Raw genomic sequence first — 26,183 nt, 5'->3', positions numbered from 1 at the left:
CCCGAAATATCGTGAAAGGAACCAGGCATTGCCAATAGATCATTAAACAATTTCATTAATTGAACAAAGAAGAAGTAAAGCCAGGAAACCCCTTGTAACAGCAAGAACATTTTAGATCAACATTTCTACGCAGGCGCACATCCCAACCATGAACCTTGTAGGGAGATTTGGATACCCAACTTTAAACTTTATAGCTATCACTATACCAAAAAACATGACAGCATAAAACACGATAGCATATACTGGCAGGTGTTTAAAATTGCGTACAATAAAGCTGACAGGTTCTAACATTGTAAATAACTTATAAGTCCATATGGGAAAATGCACAGCGGGATGACCAAAATTTTGTTGAAGAATGTAGTAGTTACAACCTAAAGGACTCTAGATCATATGAACAATTGACTAGATTTTTCTTTTTCTTTAACCCTTTCTTTGGGTTTCTATGTTTGTATTTTGTAGATAATAAGTATACAAAAGAATGGGCATAATTACAAGTTCCCGTCACAAGAGGCACGAATTGTATGAGCATCTTTCCACCGATACAGCACCCTTGTTCATAAATACCAAATACTGCATGGGATTGGGAATGTATAGTATCTTGCATTCGTCTTCATAAAATCATGTTCAAATCAGACAGATCATCCATTGGTATCTCTAGGCCAATAGCGTCATTATCTTGCAAATCGTCATCAATGTTCAGCAGCCAAGAATCCAGGTCTTGAGGTCCAGTAAGTTCATTACCTACACCTAGTTCTATGGAGTCTAATTCATGCAGGTTTGTGATGTCCATGCGTTCCTCAGTTCCAGTGGACACATTGTGAGGTACAGATCCAGTTTTACTTTTTCTGTTGCCATGACTGGAAATAAATTCATTAGAACCACAAGCCAATTGATGCTCAGAGTTATTATTTTCCATTAACTTGCTAAGAGGACCATTTCCAGAACTAGATAGTTGAGCTGTCTTTGGTTTAGACTTTGCTTTCGTTTTCCGCTCACCCCTTGTATGACTTGCAGAAGAACGACCACCTTTTGTTACAGAATTTTTTCCAGAAGAGTCTTTGCCCCTGTCTCGTTCACTCCTCTTTCCCTTTGCACCACCAGGAGTTGATGCAGACCTTAGAGAAGGACTAGCGCCAACATCATCAAGCAGCAGTTCCTTTTTCTTCCCTCTGTTTACAATTGGTCCTGTCCTACCAAAATCCTGGTTGGAGGGCTGGTCTAGATTTCCAGACACATCCTGCTCCTTGCGAGGGAAATAACCTGCAAGAACAAGGCCCAATTTGTTAAGCAATTATCCTCCTAGTCCAAATCAAGATATCAGAAAAAAGGAACGGAGACAAAATAAATTAAGCAAAAATCAACATCCTAAGGAAATTGTTTCTTGACAAGCATGACGCCTCAGCTAAATTTATTCTAGTATGAGTACTATACCAAATGATTGCAAAATAATTAAAACAGGAAACCTGAAGGTGCAACTTCTTGCTGAGAATTTTGACCAAGTGATAGGTTTGCTGCAACAGCTGAACCAGTATTGTTGTCATGAGAAGGAGCAGCAACTAGGGCATCTTTCAAAACAGGGTCCAAAAAACAACTTTTCCCTGTTTCCTCAAATTTGTGGCATAGAGCAAGAGTCCTCTTCATAAAAGCCAGAGCAACTGGCCTTGAGACCTTAGAAAGTCCGTATCTCGCAGCACTAGTTCCACGGGTTGCCTGCAAAAATTATCAAGGGTCATTTCACGGAGCAAATGTTATGCTACCTTAACTCTTTCAGACAAAAGCATTGTTACAGCACCACTCTTAAAAGAATAATCTAAAGGGAACATGCTACATACTTAGTAACACATGAGGGGAAGAGGAGACAGTAACCTCCGTAACAAAAAAAAAGTACGCTGCATTTCAATTAGAAATAAGATGATCGAAATAATCTGTTAAATAGCTCGATTTAATTACCAGTTGCAACTTGTAACAACATCCACATTCTACAGATTATCAATTCATTGAACAAAGAAACAGGAAAAAAGCACAGTAAAAAAGCTTATTTACCAGTTTTTTCTTATAAGCCAGCTCGACAAGTTTGTCCATGGCAACTTGCTCAAGGGCTCTGCAAAGTGTACAGAATATATTAGTTATTGGTGAGGGGACCTAATGATACACAACTAACAATCTATCGACATAGAAAGGATGAACACGTGAAACAATTTATGAATATCAAAAGTATAATCATGAAAGAAATACATAATTCTGAATTTAGTACCGTTGTTCCATTTCTCTGCCTCGTTCTACTGCTTGAATAAGTTTCATAAAGCATTCTCTCTTTTTATTGACCTGTGAAATTGGTCCAAATGGAGTGTACATAATTGAGTAAAAAATGAATCAAGAATAACTAAATCATAAGCAGATCCATCATCCTAAATAACTAACTACTTTACATTTAAGCAGTCATGTCAAGCATAAGACAAAAGAATCAAAAACCTGTTGGAAGAGTCCTTTCTGCAATTGCATAATATCTTGATTAATAGCTTCACAATCTCCATCAGCAAGATCAGGCTTTTAGACAACAATAAGGGGATCAGTGACAGAAGTTAAAAATTGAAGCCTTGATTAGAAAAGTGAACTAATTTAACCATATTCAATACGTATTAAACTATCTCAACAATAATATCTCTCCGAAAGCACATCATGTCCAGTTCCTAAGAGATTAAAGTAGACAGAGACATATAAACAGCAAATCTCTTAACACCATCACACGATCATTTAGCTTGAACATATAACCGATGCATATGAATAAACCACGATCTATTGGCTTCTAAAAGTTTCTAAAAATGAGAAGCTTACCACTTGTTCTGGATATAGGCCAATACTCTGTAGCTCCAGTAAGAGTTTATCTTCCATGCTCATTTGCTCAAAATGGCAACTGAAAGATGATGAGCATGAATTTATGTGCATACCCAAAGACCCATCATTGCCATCTTCAGATAACATGGACAGCCTGGTTTCTGGATACAATGATCCCTGATCAATTTGCAAAGAAACGCCAGGTTCTTTCATAGGGATGTTTGCACAACTAGTATGCATAGCATTGCCATTACAAGAAACCTTGCCAGAGTTGAATACATATTCCATCTTGATGTTGGATTGGTTCTCAACACCCTGAAAGAAGCAAGGCAGCTGAGAAGAACCATCTCTTTCACACAGAAAAGACATATGCCCATCTCCAACAATGTCTTCATCAATTTGATCATCAATGATCAGAGCTGTCAGCACTCTTTGATACAATGGTGCAACTTTGTTTCCTTCTGAACCCATTTGTCTGCACAAAATACTAAAATCTAGATGTTGATCAACCATGTCATCCATTAAGGGTATCTCTTTCGAATCAGTTTGATTGCTTCTGTCTTTTTCTCTAGAGAGAGGACTTTGTGACACAGGATTTTCGGTGTGTGTAAGTCTATCCTGAAATGTAAATGAAAGATAAATGTTGAAGATTGGATAATTAACATCGAATCTTTAGAAATCATTGGAAATGTAAATGTGCTTGACAAATGTTCACTTTTCACTTCTGAAGTATAATGTAAAAGTCATATCTAAGTTAATTTCTAATTAGTTCACATTTGACAACTTCAAATCTTTACACTGACAATATAAAAATTAAAGTCCTTTAACATTCCAGTTCACGTCACCAATTTCAAAAGTTAATTTATGCTCTACGGCTTTTCAAGGTAGTATAATGTTTAATAATCACAGGCAAGGCAATACTTTAAAAAACAAATGGACCAGAACCTGCAAGTTTTCCCACGATAGGGAAACAGACAGACATCATTCAACATGTTCCGTTAGAGGCACTGATGCAATGAGCAGCACATAATTGGGTTTTTCTAAATTATGGAAAATAATTAAACAAGATAAAGACATATTTCAATAACAAATTATAGAAGAGGTTTTACCACGTCAATGTGATGCGATGCATCTTATTGGCTAATATATATGATGCAAAAGAATGGAAGAATATAATGATAGCAAGAACCATAAAATTGGGATAACAGCTCCAGAATTGCTGTTTAGGTTTACTTTGGATGTGGTGCAAATAACTAACAAAATAATCGTACTTCAGCTACATGCGACATCAAATTCAAATTAAAACTAAAAGCAGGAAACATGCTCACTAATAGTACTTAAATTGTTACAAGTACAAGCCAATTGACATTACGTTACAAGGTATCAAACAGATAAAATGCTGCAAATATAAGATATTATACATTACCAGTGCATCACTTCCAACGCCTAGCATTTGAGACAGACATCTCAGATCAACGTCTGTTGTTTTAACCTGATATCAAGGATAACATAAAAAGAGAGGGAAAATGCCTCTATTAAATGCTACTTAAAGTTCATAAAAGCATATATAGTTAAAGCACCCACCAGGTGCTTCAAGTAGGACATGGTTTCCAAGCTGACAGGAGCAAAAATAGGTTCCAGATTCTTCCAGAATGAACTACAACAGCCAATATCTGCCAAGGACAAAAGCAACATATTAATGGAATTCTTTTACACATATATGTATACCCAGTCGCAACTGGCAAGTATACAACTGCAAAAGCGTAAACCAGATTTGAGTTTAGTTACATACAACTGGCATTGCTAGCAAACTTAGCAGCAGTTAATAGCTCCTCCCGGTCATCATCCTCCACTGGCATTTCAGATGGTTTAATACATTATACAAAAAAGAACAGGCAATACAATCATATAAATTTTGCATGCACAAAATTCCCCACAAAGTACCATTGAGAACTAACTTAATAACTAACATACCCCCCTTAAAACAGAGGAAGAATACAAAAGAGAAATATTAGCACTAAACTCCTTATAATGCACTACTACTAACAAAATATTATTGGAAATTACAAAATTTTGGTTCCACTTCCTATTTAAGGATGATTTTGTAATTTTAAATCAATTTTAACAATTAGAGTTTATTGCTATCACTATGTATAAAAGAAAACATAAATGATGCTGGACAGAAGTTAGGATCTAACATAAGATTTAGGGTTTTCAGATAGGTATAAACAGACAAGAAAATAAAAGTTCACTGCACTCTAGGTATGATATTTTAATTAATTCCATGAATTTAATGCAAGAAGTAGTGACTCAAACATATGGTATACCTGATATATCAGGGGAATTGTTAGTCAATGGATGCCCAGTTCGAATAGTAGCTTTCCTATCACATGATTTCTTCAGAGGAGGACGCCCTGGTTTACTGAAACAAAGACAAAGTCTTAAAAATATTCGCAACTTTCTTTACTGCAGCAGGGGAAGTGCCATTTTTGTTTTGACGACCAGAAGAGACTGAGAAAGAGAATTATACCTTCCATTCTTTTCAGAAGCAGGCTTCATATTTTTAATTGGCTTCATCAAGGTTGAAGTCTCTAACTTCTCTTTCATTGGCAAGATGCCACTCTTCAAAACTGAAGAGCCCCTACCACCCCTTCCCTGTCTACGCAGATCATCTCCAATCTCTTCCTTGTAGGGTATTTTTTTATTTTTTGATGTTAACATTGAGGAACTTGTAACATAAGAACGATTTATGGCACTTTCATCAATTTCATTACTTTCCAATCTTTTCACCTTCAAATTATATTCACCAGCACCAGATTCTTCACTTTCAGATAATCTGGTTGGCGGTGACATGTTTTCATGTTTCACTTTAACTGGTTGAATGCCACTGTTGATAGCACCGTTGGAAGTATGTAATCCACTAATAGTAGAAGACATTCTGGTACCAACATCGGAAGGGGACGAACCTTCTAATGATGTATGCACTTCATCACAATTTAAGACAGGGGACATCACATTTGCTCTTCGAGTGCGAGTAATTTTCTGGGGTCTCTGTCCAACCCATTGGGCCATATGGGATGAAGATGATACAGGCAAAGGACGCTTGCGATTTACAGTACCACTTACTGAATGAGGCTTGTTCACATTTAAAGGTTGTTCCTCAGTTTCATGTAATTCAGAAGATCGAGAAACAGAACATGAGTTTCCAGCCATCAAAGCACCGGTCCGTGGAGGCCTTGAAGCTTTTCCTTTCGACAATGCATGGATACCACCAGTATGATTATTGTCACAAACATTATACCTAAAAAATGGGATCAAAGAGATTAGCCGTAAAGTTGTAAAATAATGTTATCTTCGATGATTAAAAGCTGTCTATAATAAATGCATCATGAATATGAATGACAGATACATACTTATTTCCTTTAAGTACAACCCGTTCCTTATTTGATCCGTCCACTGAACCCCTTGACACCTTTTCTCGCTCATTATTGGCAGCTGTACATGCATTGGGTGTAGGAGACGAAGAACCATCAAGCTTGCTACTACTGCCAGAATATCCTGACCTGTGACAAACAGAATGTTGAAAACAGATTATCCCTCCTGTTTGTTCAGAGTAAATTAACTGAACGAAAAAATAAGAAAATGTCAAAATGTGCATAAAACCAAGCAAAAATTCGAATTTTAAATATTTCTCTAAGTGCAAAATCAGACCTAGCAGAACACCGGTAGATTTACTACTAAAGGAATTTCCCTTTTGAGCTAGTGTGTAACCAAGTAACTTTTTATTGTCTTTCGCAGCACATTGTAAGTCCTGCTTTTACAACATGATTACAGTGATTTATCTAATCTAACTTGAGGGAGAGTGTTGAAATAGAAGCTATATCATTTGTATTTATAAGCATTTGCACTACAGGCAGCAGATAGCCTCTTAAGTTACAATAAATTAACACTCACATGCCTATACTCTTGAGCAATTATATTCAAAGGATTAAGGGTTCTCTCTCTATATCCTGTCTCTTTCTAAATGGTCCATGCCCTGAAAATAAAAAAAATATCCAATTATTTGTTCCCAAAAAAGATGAAGCACCCACAAAATAGACTGGATGCCATTACCAAATAATAAAAGTCATCGTGTTAAAAAAAAGCCACATCTTACTGAAACCAGCTATCTACTATCATTAATGCCACATAGTAACATGTCCATAACATCTCAGATATACTCATTTTTGTAGCTTTTACTCTTCTCCAATAAGAATATTTTATATGAAGGAACTAATAACTGCCTAAACACAAAAATATTCCTAAACTCAATATGATAAATTGACTTCATAAGTTGATTTGCATGAATAAACACAATACGTTCATAAATCCAGCATGATAAATTCGCTATTTATACATTTAACATTCTATAACTAATTTCTACAGTTACTCATATCACTTTCCAGACATCAGGTAACATCTTTAAAAACAGAAATCCAAAATCAAAGAATTTGATAAATTTTGGTTACCTCAAACCATGAGCATCAGAACCTTGCAGACCTGAATCATTAGCTAGCCTTAGATGCGTAACTTTTTTCAGTTCTCCTTCCCCATCAATGGATCTGGCAACAACTATACCCATGGAACGTTTTCTTTTCATTTTTCTATCCCACGTTTCTCCACCTGCAGGTAATCTTCGAATCTTCTCTTCAACAATATCACAACCTTTGCTAACATCCTTGGTGTTGTCTCTATCCTTTCCAATGGCCAAAGGCTGCCTTGCATTGCTATGACTTAGTCCTTCAGCCTGGTGTTCTTCCAACAAAACATACATCGAGTAAATATGAATGTTGAAGAAATGAAGTTATGACATGGCAGAAAAATGTGTAGCTATTGGGATTTAGTTAAAAAAGAAAGAAAAAGAACATGGCATAGCCAGTATCCAAGAGATGAAAACCAAAGCAACAATTATTTGTCAATGGTTCTTTACAACAAGTGATGGCCTTCAAAAAGTTATAGGTGCAAATATATGTATATCAAGTAAAACTCCTCCGGATAATACAAAATTATTGACAATTAAGGTAGGATTAAAAATAAGTATAAATTTGTTAGTATTTCTGCGACAATTGAATCTCTTGCTACTTCATTGTTAATTTTATCCATTTATCATCCATTACAACCTTGCTATACATACAAGTTTTAATGCTTGGTGTTGGTCAGTCTGTCAGCCTCTTCCAGAGACAGGATTCCCTGTACTTTGGATATTCCTTTGCTTGTGCCTTCTTAAATAGTGATAATTGAAAATATGAAAGACGTCTAACATGGCCTATCCTCAACCATAACCGAAAAAATGCATCCTTATTAAAATGACTGATAAGGTTGCAGCATTAAATATTCAAGTATTTCACTCGAGTCAATTGCCAGTGTAACATGTAAATCTTTAGAGAAGCACATTCAAACAAAACATATATATAGTTGTACCAAATACAAGAGAATATTATCACCATGTCATACCTTATGCACCAGAAAAATTATATTCTATTGTTTGGTACTACTGGAATTATATTCTGATAAGGTTTACCGTAAAAAGTATGCAATAATACTTAATTGAATGCCACATAACCAAAATGTTGCTACAGAAAATGCAACAATTAATTAAGAAAACTGGCTACAAACCCGTGTCTCAGCTACTGATGTACGGATGCGCTTATTCAGAAAGTTATTCTTAGGTCTGTCCTCTAGTCTTTGATTCACAAGCTCTGATGGATTCCGATGAGTCTGACTTCCCATTTTTGAGAAGGGCGATCCACCCAACCTTTCATTTGGCAACAAATCGTTCCGAAGTTGCTTCTTTAAGCTTACAGCCTCCCAGCACTTGTTCAATTTGTCTAACGATTCATCCAACCTTTTTGATCTATATCTGAGAGGAATCTTAAAACTTCAGAACAAAAGAGGACTACTCGAGTGACAATAAATGAAGAGTCCAGGTCATCAGTTTTTAAACAGTTCTGGACAGTTTAGTCAAAATAAATTCCAAAATGAGAGATAAAAACTATAAAAATGATAGGCATTTAGTTATACATGCTGCAACTGCAAGTTCTCTGTTACAGAATTGATTGAAAATCATATCAAATGGGAAGAAATATTATATTGGTACGACTTGAAGAAAAGAATTAATGGTATTGTACAGAGTTCCTCAAACTACCTAGCCCTGACAGAAGCCTCTTGTACACTTGCTTTGAATAGTTTAAGTTCCTCCGTAGCCACTGGAGGGGGAGACTTCAGATTAGCAGTTCCAAAAGCATAATCTTCAAGTGTATTTCCAAAAGATATCCCCAGGACTCGTCTTAACTCACCTGACCTAGTATACTTTTGATCTCCCATGGTTATTGGATCTAACATCAAACATTGAGTAACATAAGTCAAATCCCCTGCTGATGTGGAATTCCCCCGTGACATATTAGCACCCGAAATAAACATTTTCCCCTCATTACCCTCACGAAAGCTTGCAGACCTGTCCAAAGTGCCATTCATCAAATTCCCTCTCTGTCCATTAGTAAAGCTCCCCTTGAAAGCCAATTCCTCTGATCTAGCAGCAGTTAAATCAAACCTAGTATTTCCAGCCATACGTCAGTGTTAACTAAACCAACAGGTGTACTGAGTATCTTCCACCATATTTTCTCTTAGCAACTCACATGGCAAAGGGTCTCTTGACAGCAAGCCCTTAAACCATAAACAAGTATGAGTAATCAGATACTTGAAATGTATCTGCAACAAGTGAATACCATGAACCATAATCAATATACAACTTCATACAATTTCAACCCGCACTCAATATCACTGAGAGCAAGTACACCTCAAAAAAAGTGACCCAATGGTTAATGTCACGCCATACGTACCCGGGATGCACAAAAATGTCGACAACCCTTGCAGAAACTCAAACTACTTCTACTTACAAAACAAACAACGCCACTGTAACCATAAACGTAACGGTTTTAACTTCGAGGTACAATAATGAAGTGAGAAGAAAAGAAATCTCACATTACCCATGTCATGCATAATAACAATGCTATGCAACTACAGATAAACTAAAATCACAGTAAACGAGATCAAGCGTGGTTCCCCGGCACACAAACGTCACTGGACAAAACGCACATTGGTGAAAACTAAACGAAGTAAGAACAGCTCCAGGTTTGAAGAAGCCAGCTGAAGTTTAAAGCAACGAAGCATGAGAAGATAATGAAATGGGATAAAAGAACGCGGGAGCAAAAGGTTTCGAAATTCAAATTTGCCTCCCGAAAAGAAAGCAAAAATAAAATGAGCGAAAAAGACTCGCAACCTAAGAATCCGAATCCAAAAGAAACAGAAGCAAAAAACTAGGGTTCGAAGAAATGCAAGCAAAATTGACGGTAGAAGAGCGAAGCAGAGAAAGAATTGAGAGAAAAGAGAATAGAGAGAGAGTGGAAAAGCGGCGAGAGAGTACCTGCATTGACCAGAGGATTGCGGAAGAGAGATCGAATTGGAGAGAATAAGAGGGTTGTTTGTGTTGGGGTAATTTGGAGAGTGGTGGAGGAGAGAGAAAGGGTCCCGCATGATTTATGAAATCAGGGCCCTTTATCCGATTTTGGAAATATGGTCAATGGTTGACAATCTTCCGTGGCCAAAAAATACTTTTATTGGGAAATTATTATTTATAAGAAAATAAATAAATAAAATACGGCAGTTAATATACTCGATTAAGCAAAGATAAGTTATTTTTTAAGTAAAGATAATTTGAGTGAATTATTAATTCAGTGCCTTCTAAAATAATGGGAGATAAACCCATAAATATAAAGTGATGAGATTATTAACTTGTCTTTGTAACAGAACAACAAAAACATGTAGAAAAAACAATTCAAGGAACAATAAAAAAGTAATTTCAATAAATTAAAGTGTTGTCCAAGAAACAAAAGGTTAAACTATGAAGAAGAAAAAAAGGCTATATAAATACGTGAACCTCTTAGATTAAAATTAACACTAAAATTTAACTAATTAAAAATTATTTAAAATAAATCAATGTACATAAATGTATTAAATAACATGAGAAATAAAAAAGAGAAATAACTTACAAAATACATATAAAACGGAACAAAATAGGATTTTAATTTCATTTATCAACTAAAATGTTGATGGTTAATATTAGTTAATGTTTTGTAGTGATAACAAAAGTAATATTAGTTAATATTTTGTAGTGTTCCAAGGACATTGATTAAAAATAATGGGTACCTATAAAATTTTATAAAAGTTCATATTTAGTAATGATGCTAAATAAATTCTAATCCAATAATTATTAATGTAATTTTATTTTATTTGAATTATAAAAATGTTTATAAATATTATACAACTATATTTAATAATTTATATGACACACACAAATAAAAAGTTAAAAAATAATAAAATAATAATATTTTAATATTTCTAGAAATTTCCAAAAAAAATTGTTTTTTTTGGCAAAAGTTAAAGACAATATTTTTCAAACGTTTCAAAAGTTTTTATATTTCAAAATTTTATTAAGAAGTTCACTCTTCAAGCATCAGAGATATATGTTTTCTTATCTATTATTACATACCTTAAAAATTCAAAATTGTTCGGTGTGTGTAAGAGAGATATTGTTTGAAAATTTCAAAGTGTATTTTTATTTTATAAAATATGTTATATGTATTTATAATATAATTAATTGATATAATTAGCTATTTCAAGTCAAAATTATGAAATCTAAGATTATTAAGCCTTTTGTTTCGAATTAAACAATTATTTTGAGGATTAAATATATTTTTGTGTTTTAACTTTCAATGAATTGTTTTTGTTTATTTTTGTTCGTGCTTTCTGTGTTAATTTAAGTTTTTTCTTACATTTAATTATATTATATTTGTAACAACATTGAAATGAAAGATATGGATTAAAAAGGAGGAGACATGATATAACAACTTTAACCTTATTCTATTATTTTATTATTGTTAACTTTCGTGTATCAAATAAATTATTAATTACATTTGTAGAAAATCTATGGACACTTTCGTTCTTTAAATGAAATAAAACTGCATTAATGATCATCGAGGTGTGAATTCATTTAATGTCACATGTAACTATGAAAATATGCAAATTTGTTTGTTTATTAATTATTCTTAACCAATATCCTTAAGACACTAATTAGCAAGATCCAAGACTTATTATATTATTATTAATTGAATCAACATAATACACATTTATTATGACAATTAAATAATAAATATGTAATAAGTCGTTATTGAATATGCTAGTTTTTCATTTGTGATACTGGTGAAATATTTGTATCATTTAATGTTTGAAAGACGTTAACAATTAGTTAATTATTGTGAAATTGATGTTAAGTATTATGAATATTTGATGTTAACTGTTACATAATAGTCAATGTTTAAATGAGAATGGTGAATATTATCATTCACACTTTACATGATGTTCATGTTAGAATTATTTGAAGAATTAATTTCATTATGTGACTCATTTGAAATATTATAATGGATCTAAATGTTATTTAATAAAATATATAGACTTATTGATTATTGTGAGAAGTTATAATAAAATAAGATCCAACCCAAGTTGATGGACGTTAGTTTATAAAAGGATTAGAGTTTTATCTCTAGTCATAAGGTTCTTTCACACTGAGTAATGAAGAAAAAGGGTGTGAGGGGAGAAAGAAAGACAAAGAGATAGATGGGGAAAAGGAGATTAAATAATGCATTCTTATTGGATCTCTTATGGATTAAGGTTAGTATTCTGTTATAATTTATATACGTGAATGTGAATGTGTGAGACTCATGAATCTTAAAATCCTGAAATAGTTTTCTATAATGTATTGTTATTGCACGAAATCTACAAACTAATTTACAATTCACCTTAAATTATTTTTATTTTAATTAACTTGTCTACAAGTGTTTGGCCCATGGTTGAACCTTTCAAGCCACTCACACAATAATGGCAATGACTCAAAGGGTTTAATATACTTAAAACTATCAAATTGTTTTCATAGTTTTGTTATGCACAATGGTCCCCTCTTTAACTTTATTTTCATAAACACGTATTCATTGTCTTGTTCATGTGTGTAACATGGGTGATGGAAAAAAAGAAAATTTAGTCCATTTATGTTTTTGCATATCTGAGTGAGGTGTGAAGTGTGATTATGGACAATTTTATATATGGGCGGAGACAACAGTTTTTATGTTATTACACTGTATGATGCATGCACTTTATGTTGTTGCACAAACATGGGATATTGTTTGGCTGTTGTTGATGAATCTAAATATTAAACAATGCAAGGGTGCTTCAGGATTGGACAGCTTAGTAGATAGTAAATTATAAATCAAATAGTTCCTTAACTATTATTCTTGATATGCATCGGTGATTTTTCACAAAATATTTTTTGAGATAGTAAGATAGATGTATAAATTTTTTAGAGTTTCAATTACATAAAATATACTAAAATTAAAAAACTTTTATTCATACTATAGTTTATTTATATTATATATATATATATATATATATATATATATATATATATATATATATATATATATATAATGTGGTTGTGAGTCTTCTATGTTGTATCATTGGATGCATACTTATAATTGATTTTAAAAGCTTAGATTTATTTGGGTCGAAATTCTCTCAAAGTTGGTTTTGTCAAAATGAATTTGAATAATATCTCTTTGAAATTTGAGATTGATGGGTCTTTGGAATGAGTATTACTTTGAAGAAAAACATCAATGAGACATGAGATCGATCTACGTATAAGAAATTGACATCATCCTTAGATAAAATTTTTAACACAATAAGTTTATATATGTTGTTATCCTTTGTGATGCTAACCAATTTTTTTACTTTACATGAGGCTTAAACTCGTACTTAAATTCCTAGTAGAGACATTAGTTGTGACTCTTGTACGAGACTGATTTTGAGTTTTCCAAGCTTTTATAGATATACAATTGTCTTGTAAGTTGGATTATTGGGAATTCTATATGACCTTCAACCAACCTGGAATATATGCTCCATGAAAATGATTTGCAAACTAAATTACAAGTCTGAAGTTGTGATGACTTTCATCTTCTCACACATAAAAAAACAAAGTCAACTAATGAACTCACTAAATAAACTCCTGGTTTAATATTGTGTAATACAATATTTAATATAAATACTTGTAATGTTCTAAACCCCATACTCACTGTACATAAGAATAATTTATAATATAAACCTCACCTGACAAGTTGATATTGTATGATTGACTTTTTTTTAAAGTTCAATTCTTAACATGATGATAAAATTCATGGGCTAAAGTCTATCATAGTAAACTTTTGTTGTTTGCTGGATTTATTATTCTACCCGTTATTGGACCATCCACTAATATATAATCTCATTATAAAAGTGTACATGTCTTGACATGAATGGAACGTGTGTTGGAAATTACATAACGACTAAATATAAGACTAATGAATACATTTAAATCTCACATTACAAATCAATTTTATAAAGTTAAATTAAATTAATTTTTTTAACATGTAATACAATATTTACTATAAATATAATTACATGTGTATTATAAGTAGAGCTGTCAAAATGGCCGCCCGGCTCGGTCCAACTCAGCCCACCACAGGTTGGTTACTTAGTGGGTCAACCCAACCCGACTCACTTATTAGCGAGCCGAAAAAATTTGAACCCGGTCCGACCCACCACGGGTTGGTGGGTTAAACGGGTTGGCTCACTAGCCCACTTAATTAAAAAAATATATATTTTTTTAAGTCAGAAATTATATTTCAGATTAAAATTTAAATAAATTTGAATACAATCTCAATATAATCCAAAATGATGTTAAACTCCAATACAAACCAAAATAAATAAATAAAAATACAAATTACTATCTAAGATCAAAGCATTCTTGTGACTTACCCAATCTTTTATTGAATGCAATACTTTTTTGAGCAAACTAATTATACTTTTTTTAATAATTATACTTTTATCAGTTGAAGTTAGATCTTTATTTGCTAACCCACCAATGTATTTGGTTAAAAAAACAGCCAAACATTACCAAGTCCAATATAATGTGTGTCACCATGCGGCTTGGTGGGCCAATCCGGCCCACCACGGGTTCAATCCGAGTGAGTCGGATTCTTTGTGTGCCGGATTAAAAATTGATCCGTACTAAAATTTATAAAAAAATATCAATCCAACCCTGCCCGAATCTGTGGTAGGCTGGATTGACTCACAGATTCTAATCCACTTTGACGACTCTGATCATAAGGTGTATGATGAAAATATGGTCATGTTGTTGTCGTATAATAGTATCAAGAGACTTTTCATAATTCTTTTTTTCTTTAAATCAATCTATACGCTTCCACTTTCAAATCTTTTAAATTAAACGACACCAACTTTCAACCAAAATGACTAATTTAGTAGTTAACCGGAAATATTTTATTATATACTTAAACTCTTTTAAAACGTAAATGACAATATGTAAATATTACGCGACGAATTAATGAAATGTTAAAATTCATATGCACTTATTTATTCAAGTTTTTTTTATCAGAAAAACGTTCTAAATAGTCTAAATAATTTAATTATCAAACAATTTTATTTTCAGAAAAATTTAAAAGTAAAAAAGAATGTACAAAATACATTCAATCATATATATATATATATATATATATATATATATATATATATTTATTTATTAGTATAAAATGTTTATCATTAAGTAAAAAACTATAACTATAATCATTAGTTAGAATGTAACTTTCTTTTACTTAAAAGTGTAACAATTAAAACACCACAATTTGATTAAGATCTAACCCACTTGACTTCTATTCCAAAATAATTGATATCACCTTCAAGTATATATATATATATATATATATATATATATATATATATATATATATATATATATATATATATATATATATATATATATATATATATATATATATATATATATATATATTCAATGAAATTCATTAATATAATCAGTAATGAATTATAATCTGTGACACTTGTGAATGAATAATACATCACATTTTTTCTTTAAATTTTTATTTTAAAATTGTCTTTTAACAAAGTAATCATATTAACAGATTTCACATATAAGAATATTTACAAATATAAAAAAGAATTTAAAAAAAAAAACTACATACATTTTTAGAGAAGCAACGATTCAGGTTGCTTATTAAAAATAATTTTTACTTTTCTTTCCCATATTTACTTTTAGACCATCACTTTTTTTTTTTGTTTGTTTACATACAAACAAAAATATCGACTAAATCTTGCTAATATGTTATCCAACTCCACCTTTTAAAAATATTAGTATAGAAAGAGATTTTATAATATTAGTGTGAAAAATTAGCAAGTTGTTTTTAAAAATGAAATGGTGACGTCGATGAAGCAACAGTAGCAGTTGGATCCAACGTGGCCGTCTCATCCGTCCCCTCGAAGCTATCGTCAGCACCCAGCAACTACACTCATCAACCAGACAAAGCCAAACAACCAAATAGCCAAAGCACCGAGTTTACTATTTTCATCACATTAGTATATAATAACGTAGCTATAGTACACACGCACCTCTTACCAACTCAACTTCCACTCTCGTCAATCATCACACACAATGGCCTTCACCAATGTTTTCCTCGCTCCTTCATTCGCCCTACACGGTGGTAGGGTTTCCGATCCGCGTTCCATTCCGCTCCTCTCTCCTCCCTCCGACGTCGTCTTCCGTTCCTCAACCTCCTTCTCTAGGGACAGGTGAGAATTCATCATCGCCGCACTTTACTTTTCCTGATTTTTTCTTTTTAGTAGTTTTTGAAATCGGAGTGTTAATTGAAACCGATTATTACGGTGTCTTAATCCACTGCAATTCGAGTCTCGTGTGGATAGATGAAGACGGAAGTTATTGAATGAGAATGAGGGTGAGAATGAGAATGAGAATGAGAATGAGATGTTCCCTAGGGATGGAGTGAAGTCAGAAGTGTGATGCTGATTTCTTGAAAGATTTAAGTAGGAACTAGAAATCGAATATTGATAGCTGACTTTTGATTTTTAAATTTTGGTTGTTTTTTCTATTCATAAAATTTAGTCAATGTTCTGATGAAAAAAATTTGACGGGAAAGTGGATTTTAGTGGAACCAGTGTTTAGTTGTGAGATTATATTGTTCTTGAGTTCAGTGACTCCAGTGCCTGTGTCTAGATATTTTGACTGAACCTACTCTTGGTGTGTGTAAATCCAGTGGGAGTGAGTGATTCGAGTGAGCAAATGTACGGGTTTATTTGAAGTGTTTGACTAAGAGTCAAAGTTGGATGACTTTGTCATTCATGCTCCGAGTTATTTATCTTTCCCTTTGACCATTGATCGATTATTTTATTGTCCTGATGTTTTGGAAGAATTAGCGCGTCAACTTCTTTCACCCGATTTGTCAATGCCCCCTTCATTCCACTTTCAATTCATGGTAAATGCTAAATAGTAAAAGTTTGGTAGTTCCAACGCAGTCAACTCAATGCATTGCTGTGAGTGATGGTATCCCTTATTCATTTCATTTGTATATACTGAAAAATTGATGGTACTATTTGAGTAGTCAAAACTATAAATTATTTTCTTAGATGGAGGGGGAGGTAGTGGCCTACGCACCTCAAGCCATTACAGTTGGGCATGTATGAAACATATAAAATTGTGACAATGCCTATGTTAATTTAGTGGTTTGATGTCTGTAAACCTTGAAGCCATGTATCAATCTATCCATACAGAGATCTTTCTCTTATTCAAGGGCTTCTCTTTTAGTCCCAATGTTTAGTTAGGAATGACCCATTTCACTCCTGCTTTGAAAGCCCTTATTCCTGAAGCTTCCAGTTAGAATCCATTCTCCATTATGGGTAAACTTTGTTTATTCAGTTTTTGTTATTGTTTTTTTCTTATTGTGCATCCCTTGGCACCCAGGAATCCTGAATATGTTGGTTCTTGGTCCCATATATGGTTTGATGGTGCTATTCTGTTAAGTTAATGAAGGTTGGTTCGACCACTTTTATTGATAGGGTTTGCATTCTAGTCTATGATCCCTAATGGAACTTTAATATTCTTAGTAGTCGTCAGGATGTATCTATACCACTTGTCTCTTATTATTACTGGTTGGCACGTTTTGCAGGAACATTATACTTGCTTCTGCATATCATGTGAATGCAGTTGGTTCCGCTTCACTGGTCAGTGTTGTGTTTATTGCCCCCATGTCATTCACATTTACCATTTTTTTGGCAGATGAAAAATATGATTAGTAAACATTAATTTATTATGTGTGATTTAGAATCTTTGTTATTATCCGTGAATTGTATAATTTTAATCCACAACGAACTGAATTGCAAAGAATAAAATAAAAGTGAGGGACTGAATTAGAAGAGAAAAAGTAGTTTCGGACTCAATAGGGTTATTGTGTCATAACATTATAGTAAATAGTGTTTTCTATTTCCTTCCTGATCTTAGGAAGATATTTTTCTTGCTATCATTTTTGCCTCTTTTTCCATTTCATATGAAATACTTTTCGTTACTAGTAGCCAAATGGAGCTGTCAAATATATGTTGAGAAACCATGGCTAATGTCCTATAATTTCCTTCCCTCCCCCCTTGCACCTTCTGATATTTTCCTTTGTTACTAAAACTTTTAAACTTTCTGAAATTTGAGTATGATACTTTTAACAAAAAAATAAAATAAAAAATCATAGCTTTTTTCAGATGGTTTTGAGCAGTGGCTAGGCTATATCTGATGGGGATTTGAAGGGCTGCTGCACAGGAATCTATCTTTCTTGTGGTCTTCCCATTTTCAATCCTTCAATCAGTTGACCTGTGTATAGTGATGATCATGTTTTCTCAAACTCCCTTTGTTATTGGGAATGTTATATGCAGATCTCAAGCAATTTCTTTTTTCTTTCTGGGAAATTTCTCTCAAATTTGGATTAATATCTACTGGACTACATGTCTGTTGCACTACAGTTCAGCTTATTCTTTACATTCAAAACTCCTGTGTATTTTACAAGTCAATCTTGTATTATATTCAACTAGTCTTGGGCGTGTTTGTGCTGGTCTAATATAGTCACTGCTATCATTCATAGATATATTTGCCAAGAGTCTAAGCTTTTGTTAACAATTCAATACATATGCCCCGAGCCCTCCGTTTTTTTATACTATGCTTATACATACATATGTTTATGACTTTTTTTATTGGATAATTCGCACTGTGCAGAAATCCAATGACAATCCCGACAGTGTTCCTATGCCAATAGTTCTAATAGATCAAGACTCAGATCCTGAAGCAACAATTGTTCAGCTTAGCTTTGGAGATCGCCTTGGAGCTCTTCTTGACACGGTGATTTGACTACTGGAAACTAAATTATGCAATTTAAAATTTTCAAACCAGTTGAATCTCTACAATGGGTTATCCTTAAACTGTTATTTGTTGTTTAAGTGATCCTGTCACTATTTGATTGTTTGACAAGTTTTATCATGTATTTGCAGGTCTCAAGTTTTGCTTTGTTTATTTATATATTCTTCCTTACACATGTCATCATTCCCTTTGTAAACAAGCATCATTGGTTCATTTCAAGTTGGTTCTGTAAAATTTGCTTGAAAACTACAGAGCATTATAGTTTAGTTTTTAAAGAAAGAAAACAAACTGGAATCATCATGAGTGTTGAAAGGCATCTTTTAGGGTTTCAGATGACTGTTCTTTTCTATCACAAAAGGGCATCATTTACATAGAATTTTATATTTATTGTCAATAATTGATCTTTATTTGTTCATATCAAGGCAGATGAAAGCATTAAAAGATCTGGGACTGGATGTTTCAAAGGGAACTGTCTCGACAGAGGGATTAGTTAAGCAAACGAAATTTTTCATCACACAATCGTAGGTCTTCCTTGTCTTTTTCTTCCAGTTTCATTACTGTGCGTTATTTTTATTGAGTAACAATTTCAACAGTAAAAGTGGACAACATGAGTGAATTTGCTCTTAAACTGATAATTATTCCTTTTCTTTGATAAATTAAGACATCATTCAGTCTTTTTCATCTTTAACTAAAATTTCTCTTATATGTGAGTCACTGTCATATTCTCTCTAAGGAGACGTATCTGAGTTCAGGAGAATCATACTGTAACTCAATGGATCACCCTGTGTTCTTGGATGTTAGATAGTTTGAAAGGTGTTTTGTTTTCCTAAGGTGTGCTGGAAAGCTTCCTTAGCTGTGGGGTCACCTTTAGCCTGTCTTAGTTGTGGTCTTTGGGGGCTTCCTTAATTGCAGTATTAGTTCTGGCTGAAAGAATTGAGAAGCTTATATGGGATTTTCTTTTGTATGGGGTTGTTAAGGAAATTTGTTGTAGAACTTAACAGGAAATCAAGTTTATCTATTCGAAATTTGGTTTCCAAAAACTATTCTTTGGCAGCCAAAATGGATTTTGGCTTTTCCCTCCATGGACCGGTTCTTTATGGCATCAAATTATCCAAATTAAGTGTGGTTTGCATTCAGATGAGAGGGATGTCAGTTCTGTTACTGTTTTGTATGCTAGCCCATTGAAATTTATATCTCAAGGTTATGCTTCTTCTGGATCTCTTCATTCCTTGGGTTTGGGTGATGGTTTAAAGTTTGCGAGAGTCCACCATGAAGCCTTTCCCGTACTTGTTTTTAATGCTCCTGTATTTTAGTTTCATTCTTCATCTCATTCTTCTACGTTCTGTAATTTTCACTTATTCAGAAAGGAGCATGTTAGGGAATTTTCTGAATTACAGTCTTCGGTGTTGCTAAATTCAGTCTTTCTCAAGAGTCCACATGAGAAAATGTGTTCTCTTGAATACTTGACTTGAGGTGTAAGTTGCTCTTAGTCTCCCACCATCAATCACTAGTAGAAAGTTCTATTTTTATTGACCTAACTGTCAAATTATAACCATATGTTACTGAGATTATTCATATCAAATTTTGCAAACATTGAACAACAATAGAAAGGTTATTAAATTATTCTTATTTTCGTATTTTCTAAAGCATGTTATGTTAATCTCAATGTACTTGAATGTATAAAAATCATATCAATTTTACCGTTTACTGATTGTCTATTTTGTTATCAATGCTTCATTGAAGCTTTTAAGTCTTTACAGACTTATTTGATGTTCATATTCTCAGAGATACTGGGCGCAAAGTTGAAGATCCTGATATGTTAGAGAGAATTCGACTTACCATCATTAACAATCTGTTAAAATATCATCCTGTAAGTTTGTCTATTCTTGCCTATGGGTTTTTTATATGATTACTTTTACATACAAAAAGTTTCATTATAATTAACAATTTTTTATAAACACAACTTTTCCTAGTTACTTTTTCCCAATATGCCTTTTTGTTTGCTATTAATTTTCAGTTTTTCTTTACTCACAAATATTATGTAATTTTTGTAGGAGTCAAGTGAACTACTAGCGATGGGTGAAGTGTTTGGCATAAAGTCTCCAAAGAAGAAGGTGAATTGTACTATTCCAGTTTTTGTTTCTTGAATAAAATAAACATCGGTTATTTGATGCATCCATGTTGGCATTTCCCAGTTGATGGCTTTTGCAATCTTATGTTAATATTTCTTCTATAAAATAAATAAAATGTTGTTGTCGCTTTATGTTCAGGTAGTGGATAATTCTTTTTTCACTTTTTCTTTTTTAATTATCCAGTGGTTTTTATTGTGAATTAAAACTTTTGGGAGCTACCTCCTGATTTTGACCAGCTAGAGATCAAACATCATTATTCTGAATGCAGACCAATTATACTTATTCCAGTATTTGTGTATCTCTTTCTATTTGAAAAATTGAGTGTCTGCACTGGAAAACCATTTGGGTTTCTCTTCTGCAATCTTGTCAAAGAGATTACGTGATGATCTTTTTTTGGACTTCTTGAGATTATTAATATTAAATGATAAAGATTCATTCTTCACTTCAGATTCCATGGCCACTATGGCTTTATATTGCCTGCATTATTACTGGTTGACTAAGTTGGGGCTTCTAAATTGATATACTGGAATGTTCAAGTTATATAACATAATTTTTGTGTTTTTGGTGCATATTATCATGCAGTATATAGATTGGATTACCAAAAGATGCTTGGTTCATTTTATAGAACAGGGGTTTTATTAGCTTTTGATGGGATTAAAATAACTTTATTACTCAAGTCTTTATTAATAACTTGAGTTTTTTTATTAGATGTTTGTAATTTTTTATTAGTTTCTATTGTCATTCCCTAAATTCAATGAATGATTTATGGGTCCGATGCATGGTCTCAGTCTTGCTAATTTGAACTTTCTTTGCTGTTTTATGCAGCGTAATGAGGATATCAAAACTCATATACAGGTTAAGGAAGATGGGCCCAAGAGGAGGTTTGCATCTTATAACGAGTGGATGCTGTAGTCTTTGAGCTGTTTATTACTTGCACACGCCAAATAATATTAGCATAATAAACAACCCAATATAAAATAGGTTTCTAATTCTTTTTAATTCAATATGTATCAGCTTGCTGTGTATAGAGACGGCAGATAAGCCTGGATTGCTTGTTGAAATCATCAAAGTCATTTCAGATGTGAACATTGATGTTGAATCGGCTGAAATTGATACAGAAGTATCTTCCTCTTTGTCTATGTCGCCTTCTGTTTGCCCCATTTACCCTTAAGTAACTTTACCGCACTTTTCTTTCAGGGTTTGGTTGCTAAGGATAAATTTCATGTCAGTTACGGTGGGGCTGCATTGAACAGATCGATGTCTCAGGTAACCCTTTGTGTTCAAAGAAATAAACAAAAATGAAAACATTATTTAAATCTTGGTTTTATACAAGTTGCCTTACCTTTTATCCAACACCATGTCATTCCGCAGAATTTGATTGCACAACAAACTCATTTTTGTGATTTTGAATGAGCAGGTTTTGGTGAATTGTCTTCGTTACTACCTGCGGACGCCAGACACAGATATCGATAGTTACTGAAGGAACCACCTTTACCTGTTAAACAAGCCACTATAACTGTTCGCATACCAAATTAGCCGTGACCTCGTGATCACGAGCTAGAGTCATATGGTAGCTTTACTGCTACCACATTATGGAACTGGTACGTGCTGCTCTTGTTACTTATGGAACCTATGAATGAATACCTGTAACTAACTATGGAACGAATACATGTTCTGTTGCCTATGGTATGGGATCTATGGATACCTGGAACTTACTGAGCACCCCTTAAATCAGATATGAAAGCTAAAAACAATCGGAACGTGATTTTTGCATCATTTGTTTATTGGTTTCTTCTACAATTTTCAGAATTTCATTTTTGTAGTAAAACACAAGCATTGCATTAGTTTCAATAGATTTTTTTTTAGATCAAAAGGAAACAGAATTGGAGAATTTAGGGTATCTTTGAATACTATTTTCAAAAAGAGAAATTACTTTTCTGTGTAAAAAGTAAATAACACTTGCAAAAAAGAAATACATCAGAAGTCATCTTAAACACCGTCTTGCAACCAACAATCTTCGCTCATCATTTGTCATTTAAAGAACAGGTCATTGCAAATGATACAATAGACAAACTTCACAAAATCCTGCGAACATAGAACGAGACCGGGGTCATGTTATCTTATGTTTGGTTGAGCTAAGACTTGTGTGGTTTCACTTATGATTGTCTTATAGTTGGGATGTTGTTTTATAGTCATGGTTTTGTGACTAGAGTTTTCCTAATTAACGTTAAGTATACTGGGAATAACCGCAATGTCGCGAATAATTTGTCGCAAAGTAGAGTTTAATTTAAGCAATATATTTGCACTAGAGTTTAATTTGTTTTATCAGACAAATCTTTAGAGATTACAAGTATTTTTGAACGAAAACAGTCATGTTTTAAGTTGACTAAAACCCTCAACACCAATAAATTATAACAATAAAATTATTAATTTTTACAATAATTATGTTGAAAACGAACCACTTACACCAGTAATGCCTTTGGTTTCACAAAGTGGTCAATTTAAATCTGCTCTTGGTTGCTTTTCTTTGGAGATTGGGATTCAACATCCATGCTATTTTCAACGTCGTCGATAGCGCCCTTAGGTTTCACAAATCCATCTTCTTCACGGTAATGTTCCTCCTTTATCAGTGAAACATACTCCACCTTTTCACCATATCTTCTAACAATGATCAAGTAGAAAGACAAGGCGAAAACGGTGATTCCAATCAACAAGAAGCTGAATTGAATATTCACCAAAGAGATAGCACGATGAAGAGACTCGTCGTCACTGCATCTCACCACATATTCATCAGATTCTTCAAGGTGCATGAAACAACCTTTGGCTTGAAATCCTGGTGTCCAAAGCAAGAACCCCATGATCATAAGCCACACACCTTGGAAGAAAATGCTCACAGAACGTACAAAACAGACCAAAAAGCTCTTGGGCCTGCCAATTCCCATGAGGGTTGTAGCCAAAGAAATAAGAATCAAAAGCTGCAACAAGAAGTGGTATTGGCCTTCTGGTCCCATGTGATCTCTAGAGTGAAGGTGGATAAGAAGAAATTGTTGTGTAAAAGCCATGGCTCCCAGCAAATGAGTTAGCTCATTTTGAACTTTACTGCATTTTCTATCAAGAACTATGGCAAAGATGGCATACACCAAGAAAGCCATGGCCATGGAGGAGTGTTCAAAGTTGTGTAGATGGGTGGAGGGAATGGTTCCATCAGGGTCAAATGGTTGGTGATGAATGGGAGCAATGAAGAGCTCCATGGCAATAAAGATGGTGCAACTTGCCATGATGAAGTGGAGCTCCAAGTATCTAGATATTGTGGTGGGAAACCATAGGGTTGATGTGTAGGACTTGGAACTAAGGGCATGGAGCTTGACGTGGTTGAAGAAGTGCCATAAACCAATTACAAAGAAGCCAAACCCCAAAAGTTGATGCCCCTCTAGCATAGTGCCTGCAAGGCCAACACAAGAAAGAAAGAGAAGAGTTTGGTGGAAACTAGTTAAACTCTATTCAACACCAAAAGAGGAAAAGAAAATTCCAACACAGTAACTAAAGAAAAAAAGGAAATGTAGTAGTATCGAGTATATTGTTCAAGGAACTCAGATTCAAATGTTAAATAAACACTAACACAACTGTTTTCTGTTCCAAAGGTCACACCAAATGAGAGGATCTTTTATAGAGCTGTTATTTTGGAAGTTGATGAAGTTAGTTATGATGAGTAAGTGAAGCCAATCACAAGGGAAAAAAGCTTGGTGTGATTGGTGCGTGTCTCATAAGGAAAAGAAAGGGTTTGGTATTTTACGCCAAGTAAGAAGGTGCTTTTCCATTAAGGAAATTTCAGGCTCTTACAATGCAATTGTACCATTCTCCAGGTATGGACAAAACGTAACTGTAATGCATTGGCTGTTAAAGACGCAAATATGCATTTATGATTGGGAATAACATTTTAATAAATTATTATGTTCTACAACGGAATTTAATTCATATAATATTTTTTTTTATAATAGTTAGTGCATTAAAGATTTCCAGTTATTTAGAGTGAAAATATATTTACACAGAATATACGTTGTTAAATAACATCTTTCGGAGTTTATACTGTTAGCACAAGAAATAACATTTAACAACTTTTTTTACGACACTTTTAAGTAGATTCATTATGACACTATTTGCGTAAATGTTTAATTTATCTTAAATATACGGTTGTTATGATAAAATCATATGATTTTACATTTTTTAATAAACATAGTTTCTCTTTTTTAAAAATTAAGCTCGTTTATATGTGATGATGATTATAGTTGCACAAATGCAGAGTTTAACACGGTAAATTACTTCATGCCAGCATGAACAACTTGTCTTAAAAGATTTACAATTCTGATAACTAAATAAGGCTAAACTTTTACCATTTAATTATTATATTATTTGTACAATCTTACTTTATAGAACCATACGCGTGAGAATATTTGCAAACGAAGTGGCAGCATTCATATTTGTATTATTGAGCTTTATTACAATACAGCTAACTATATTTTTTTTTTCATCTTTCACCTTAACATATGTGCAGTAGAAGATTCTCTGAATTTTCTTTTAAGATAGAAATTGCAACCTTTTGTAAGAAAGAGCCACCTGCAGAAATTTCTTAGAAATTTCGCAGGTTATAGTTTGTACTTTAAGAGAATGCTCATTCGAGTCTTATCTTCTCAATTTTCTTATATGTGAGTAAGAATACCCCTTAAACAAAAATACTTTTTGTATGCATTATTTTAGAGATCCTATTAAATTATCTTATCCATATTAAAACTTAAAAATATCTATTTTTCAAAAAA

General features: G+C 33.2%; 3 protein-coding genes across 19 annotated transcripts; 1 reads left to right on the top strand and 2 right to left on the bottom strand.

Moving 5' to 3' along the window:
- Positions 1-240: 240 nt before the first annotated feature.
- Positions 241-10,411, bottom strand: LOC114190762. Of its 17 annotated transcripts, XM_028079779.1 has the most exons (20): positions 10,298-10,359; positions 9,714-9,786; positions 9,510-9,582; positions 9,309-9,424; positions 9,171-9,209; positions 9,020-9,080; positions 8,491-8,734; positions 7,344-7,621; positions 6,249-6,398; positions 5,366-6,136; positions 5,163-5,257; positions 4,628-4,687; positions 4,420-4,508; positions 4,262-4,327; positions 2,836-3,453; positions 2,473-2,547; positions 2,255-2,325; positions 2,044-2,101; positions 1,464-1,710; positions 241-1,260 (listed from the first exon to the last, which is right to left on the bottom strand). In XM_028079779.1, coding segments are annotated over exons 3-20 (3,690 nt in total). In that variant the 5' UTR covers positions 9,512-9,582; positions 9,714-9,786; positions 10,298-10,359; the 3' UTR covers positions 241-610. The 17 variants fall into 17 exon arrangements, with proteins under 17 accessions (XP_027935580.1, XP_027935582.1, XP_027935585.1 ...); XM_028079781.1 differs by lacking the exon at positions 9,714-9,786 and having other exon boundaries at positions 10,298-10,399; XM_028079784.1 differs by having other exon boundaries at positions 9,329-9,582.
- A 5,924-nt stretch (positions 10,412-16,335) lies between these two features.
- On the top strand, positions 16,336-23,145 carry LOC114191054 (ACT domain-containing protein ACR12). The gene is made up of 10 exons (XM_028080208.1): positions 16,336-16,617; positions 18,009-18,063; positions 19,097-19,219; positions 19,664-19,758; positions 21,023-21,107; positions 21,292-21,351; positions 22,195-22,250; positions 22,384-22,489; positions 22,567-22,635; positions 22,787-23,145. Exons 1-10 carry the CDS (start codon positions 16,481-16,483, stop codon positions 22,847-22,849), a joined length of 849 nt encoding a protein of 282 aa, XP_027936009.1. The 5' UTR covers positions 16,336-16,480; the 3' UTR covers positions 22,850-23,145.
- A 282-nt stretch (positions 23,146-23,427) lies between these two features.
- On the bottom strand, positions 23,428-25,341 carry LOC114191053 (transmembrane protein 45B-like). Its single transcript, XM_028080207.1, has one exon. It carries the CDS (start codon positions 24,804-24,806, stop codon positions 23,871-23,873), a length of 936 nt encoding a protein of 311 aa, XP_027936008.1. The 5' UTR covers positions 24,807-25,341; the 3' UTR covers positions 23,428-23,870.
- Positions 25,342-26,183: the final 842 nt, after the last annotated feature.

Source organism: Vigna unguiculata, chromosome 7 (genome assembly GCF_004118075.2).
Source record: "Vigna unguiculata cultivar IT97K-499-35 chromosome 7, ASM411807v1, whole genome shotgun sequence".
NCBI classification, from domain to species: Eukaryota; Viridiplantae; Streptophyta; class Magnoliopsida; order Fabales; family Fabaceae; genus Vigna; species Vigna unguiculata.
The sequence above is the reverse complement of the archived record's forward strand: the minus strand, read 5'-3'. Positions and strand labels throughout refer to the sequence as shown.

Bases quoted from the DNA above. Each gene is read 5' to 3' on its own strand.
- LOC114190762 (XM_028079768.1), bottom strand. From the start codon at position 10,407: ATGCGGGACCCTTTCTCTCTCCTCCACCACTCTCCAAATTACCCCAAC. The intron at 6,137-6,248 runs GTATGTATCTGT...CCCATTTTTTAG, and splicing joins GTTGTACTTAAAGGAAATAA to GTATAATGTTTGTGACAATA. The intron at 1,711-2,043 runs GTAAATAAGCTT...TAATTTTTGCAG, and splicing joins TGGCTTATAAGAAAAAACTG to GCAACCCGTGGAACTAGTGC.
- LOC114191053 (XM_028080207.1), bottom strand. From the start codon at position 24,806: ATGCTAGAGGGGCATCAACTTTTGGGGTTTGGCTTCTTTGTAATTGGT.
- LOC114191054 (XM_028080208.1), top strand. From the start codon at position 16,481: ATGGCCTTCACCAATGTTTTCCTCGCTCCTTCATTCGCCCTACACGGT. The intron at 16,618-18,008 runs GTGAGAATTCAT...CACGTTTTGCAG, and splicing joins ACCTCCTTCTCTAGGGACAG to GAACATTATACTTGCTTCTG. The intron at 21,108-21,291 runs GTAAGTTTGTCT...TAATTTTTGTAG, and splicing joins ATCTGTTAAAATATCATCCT to GAGTCAAGTGAACTACTAGC.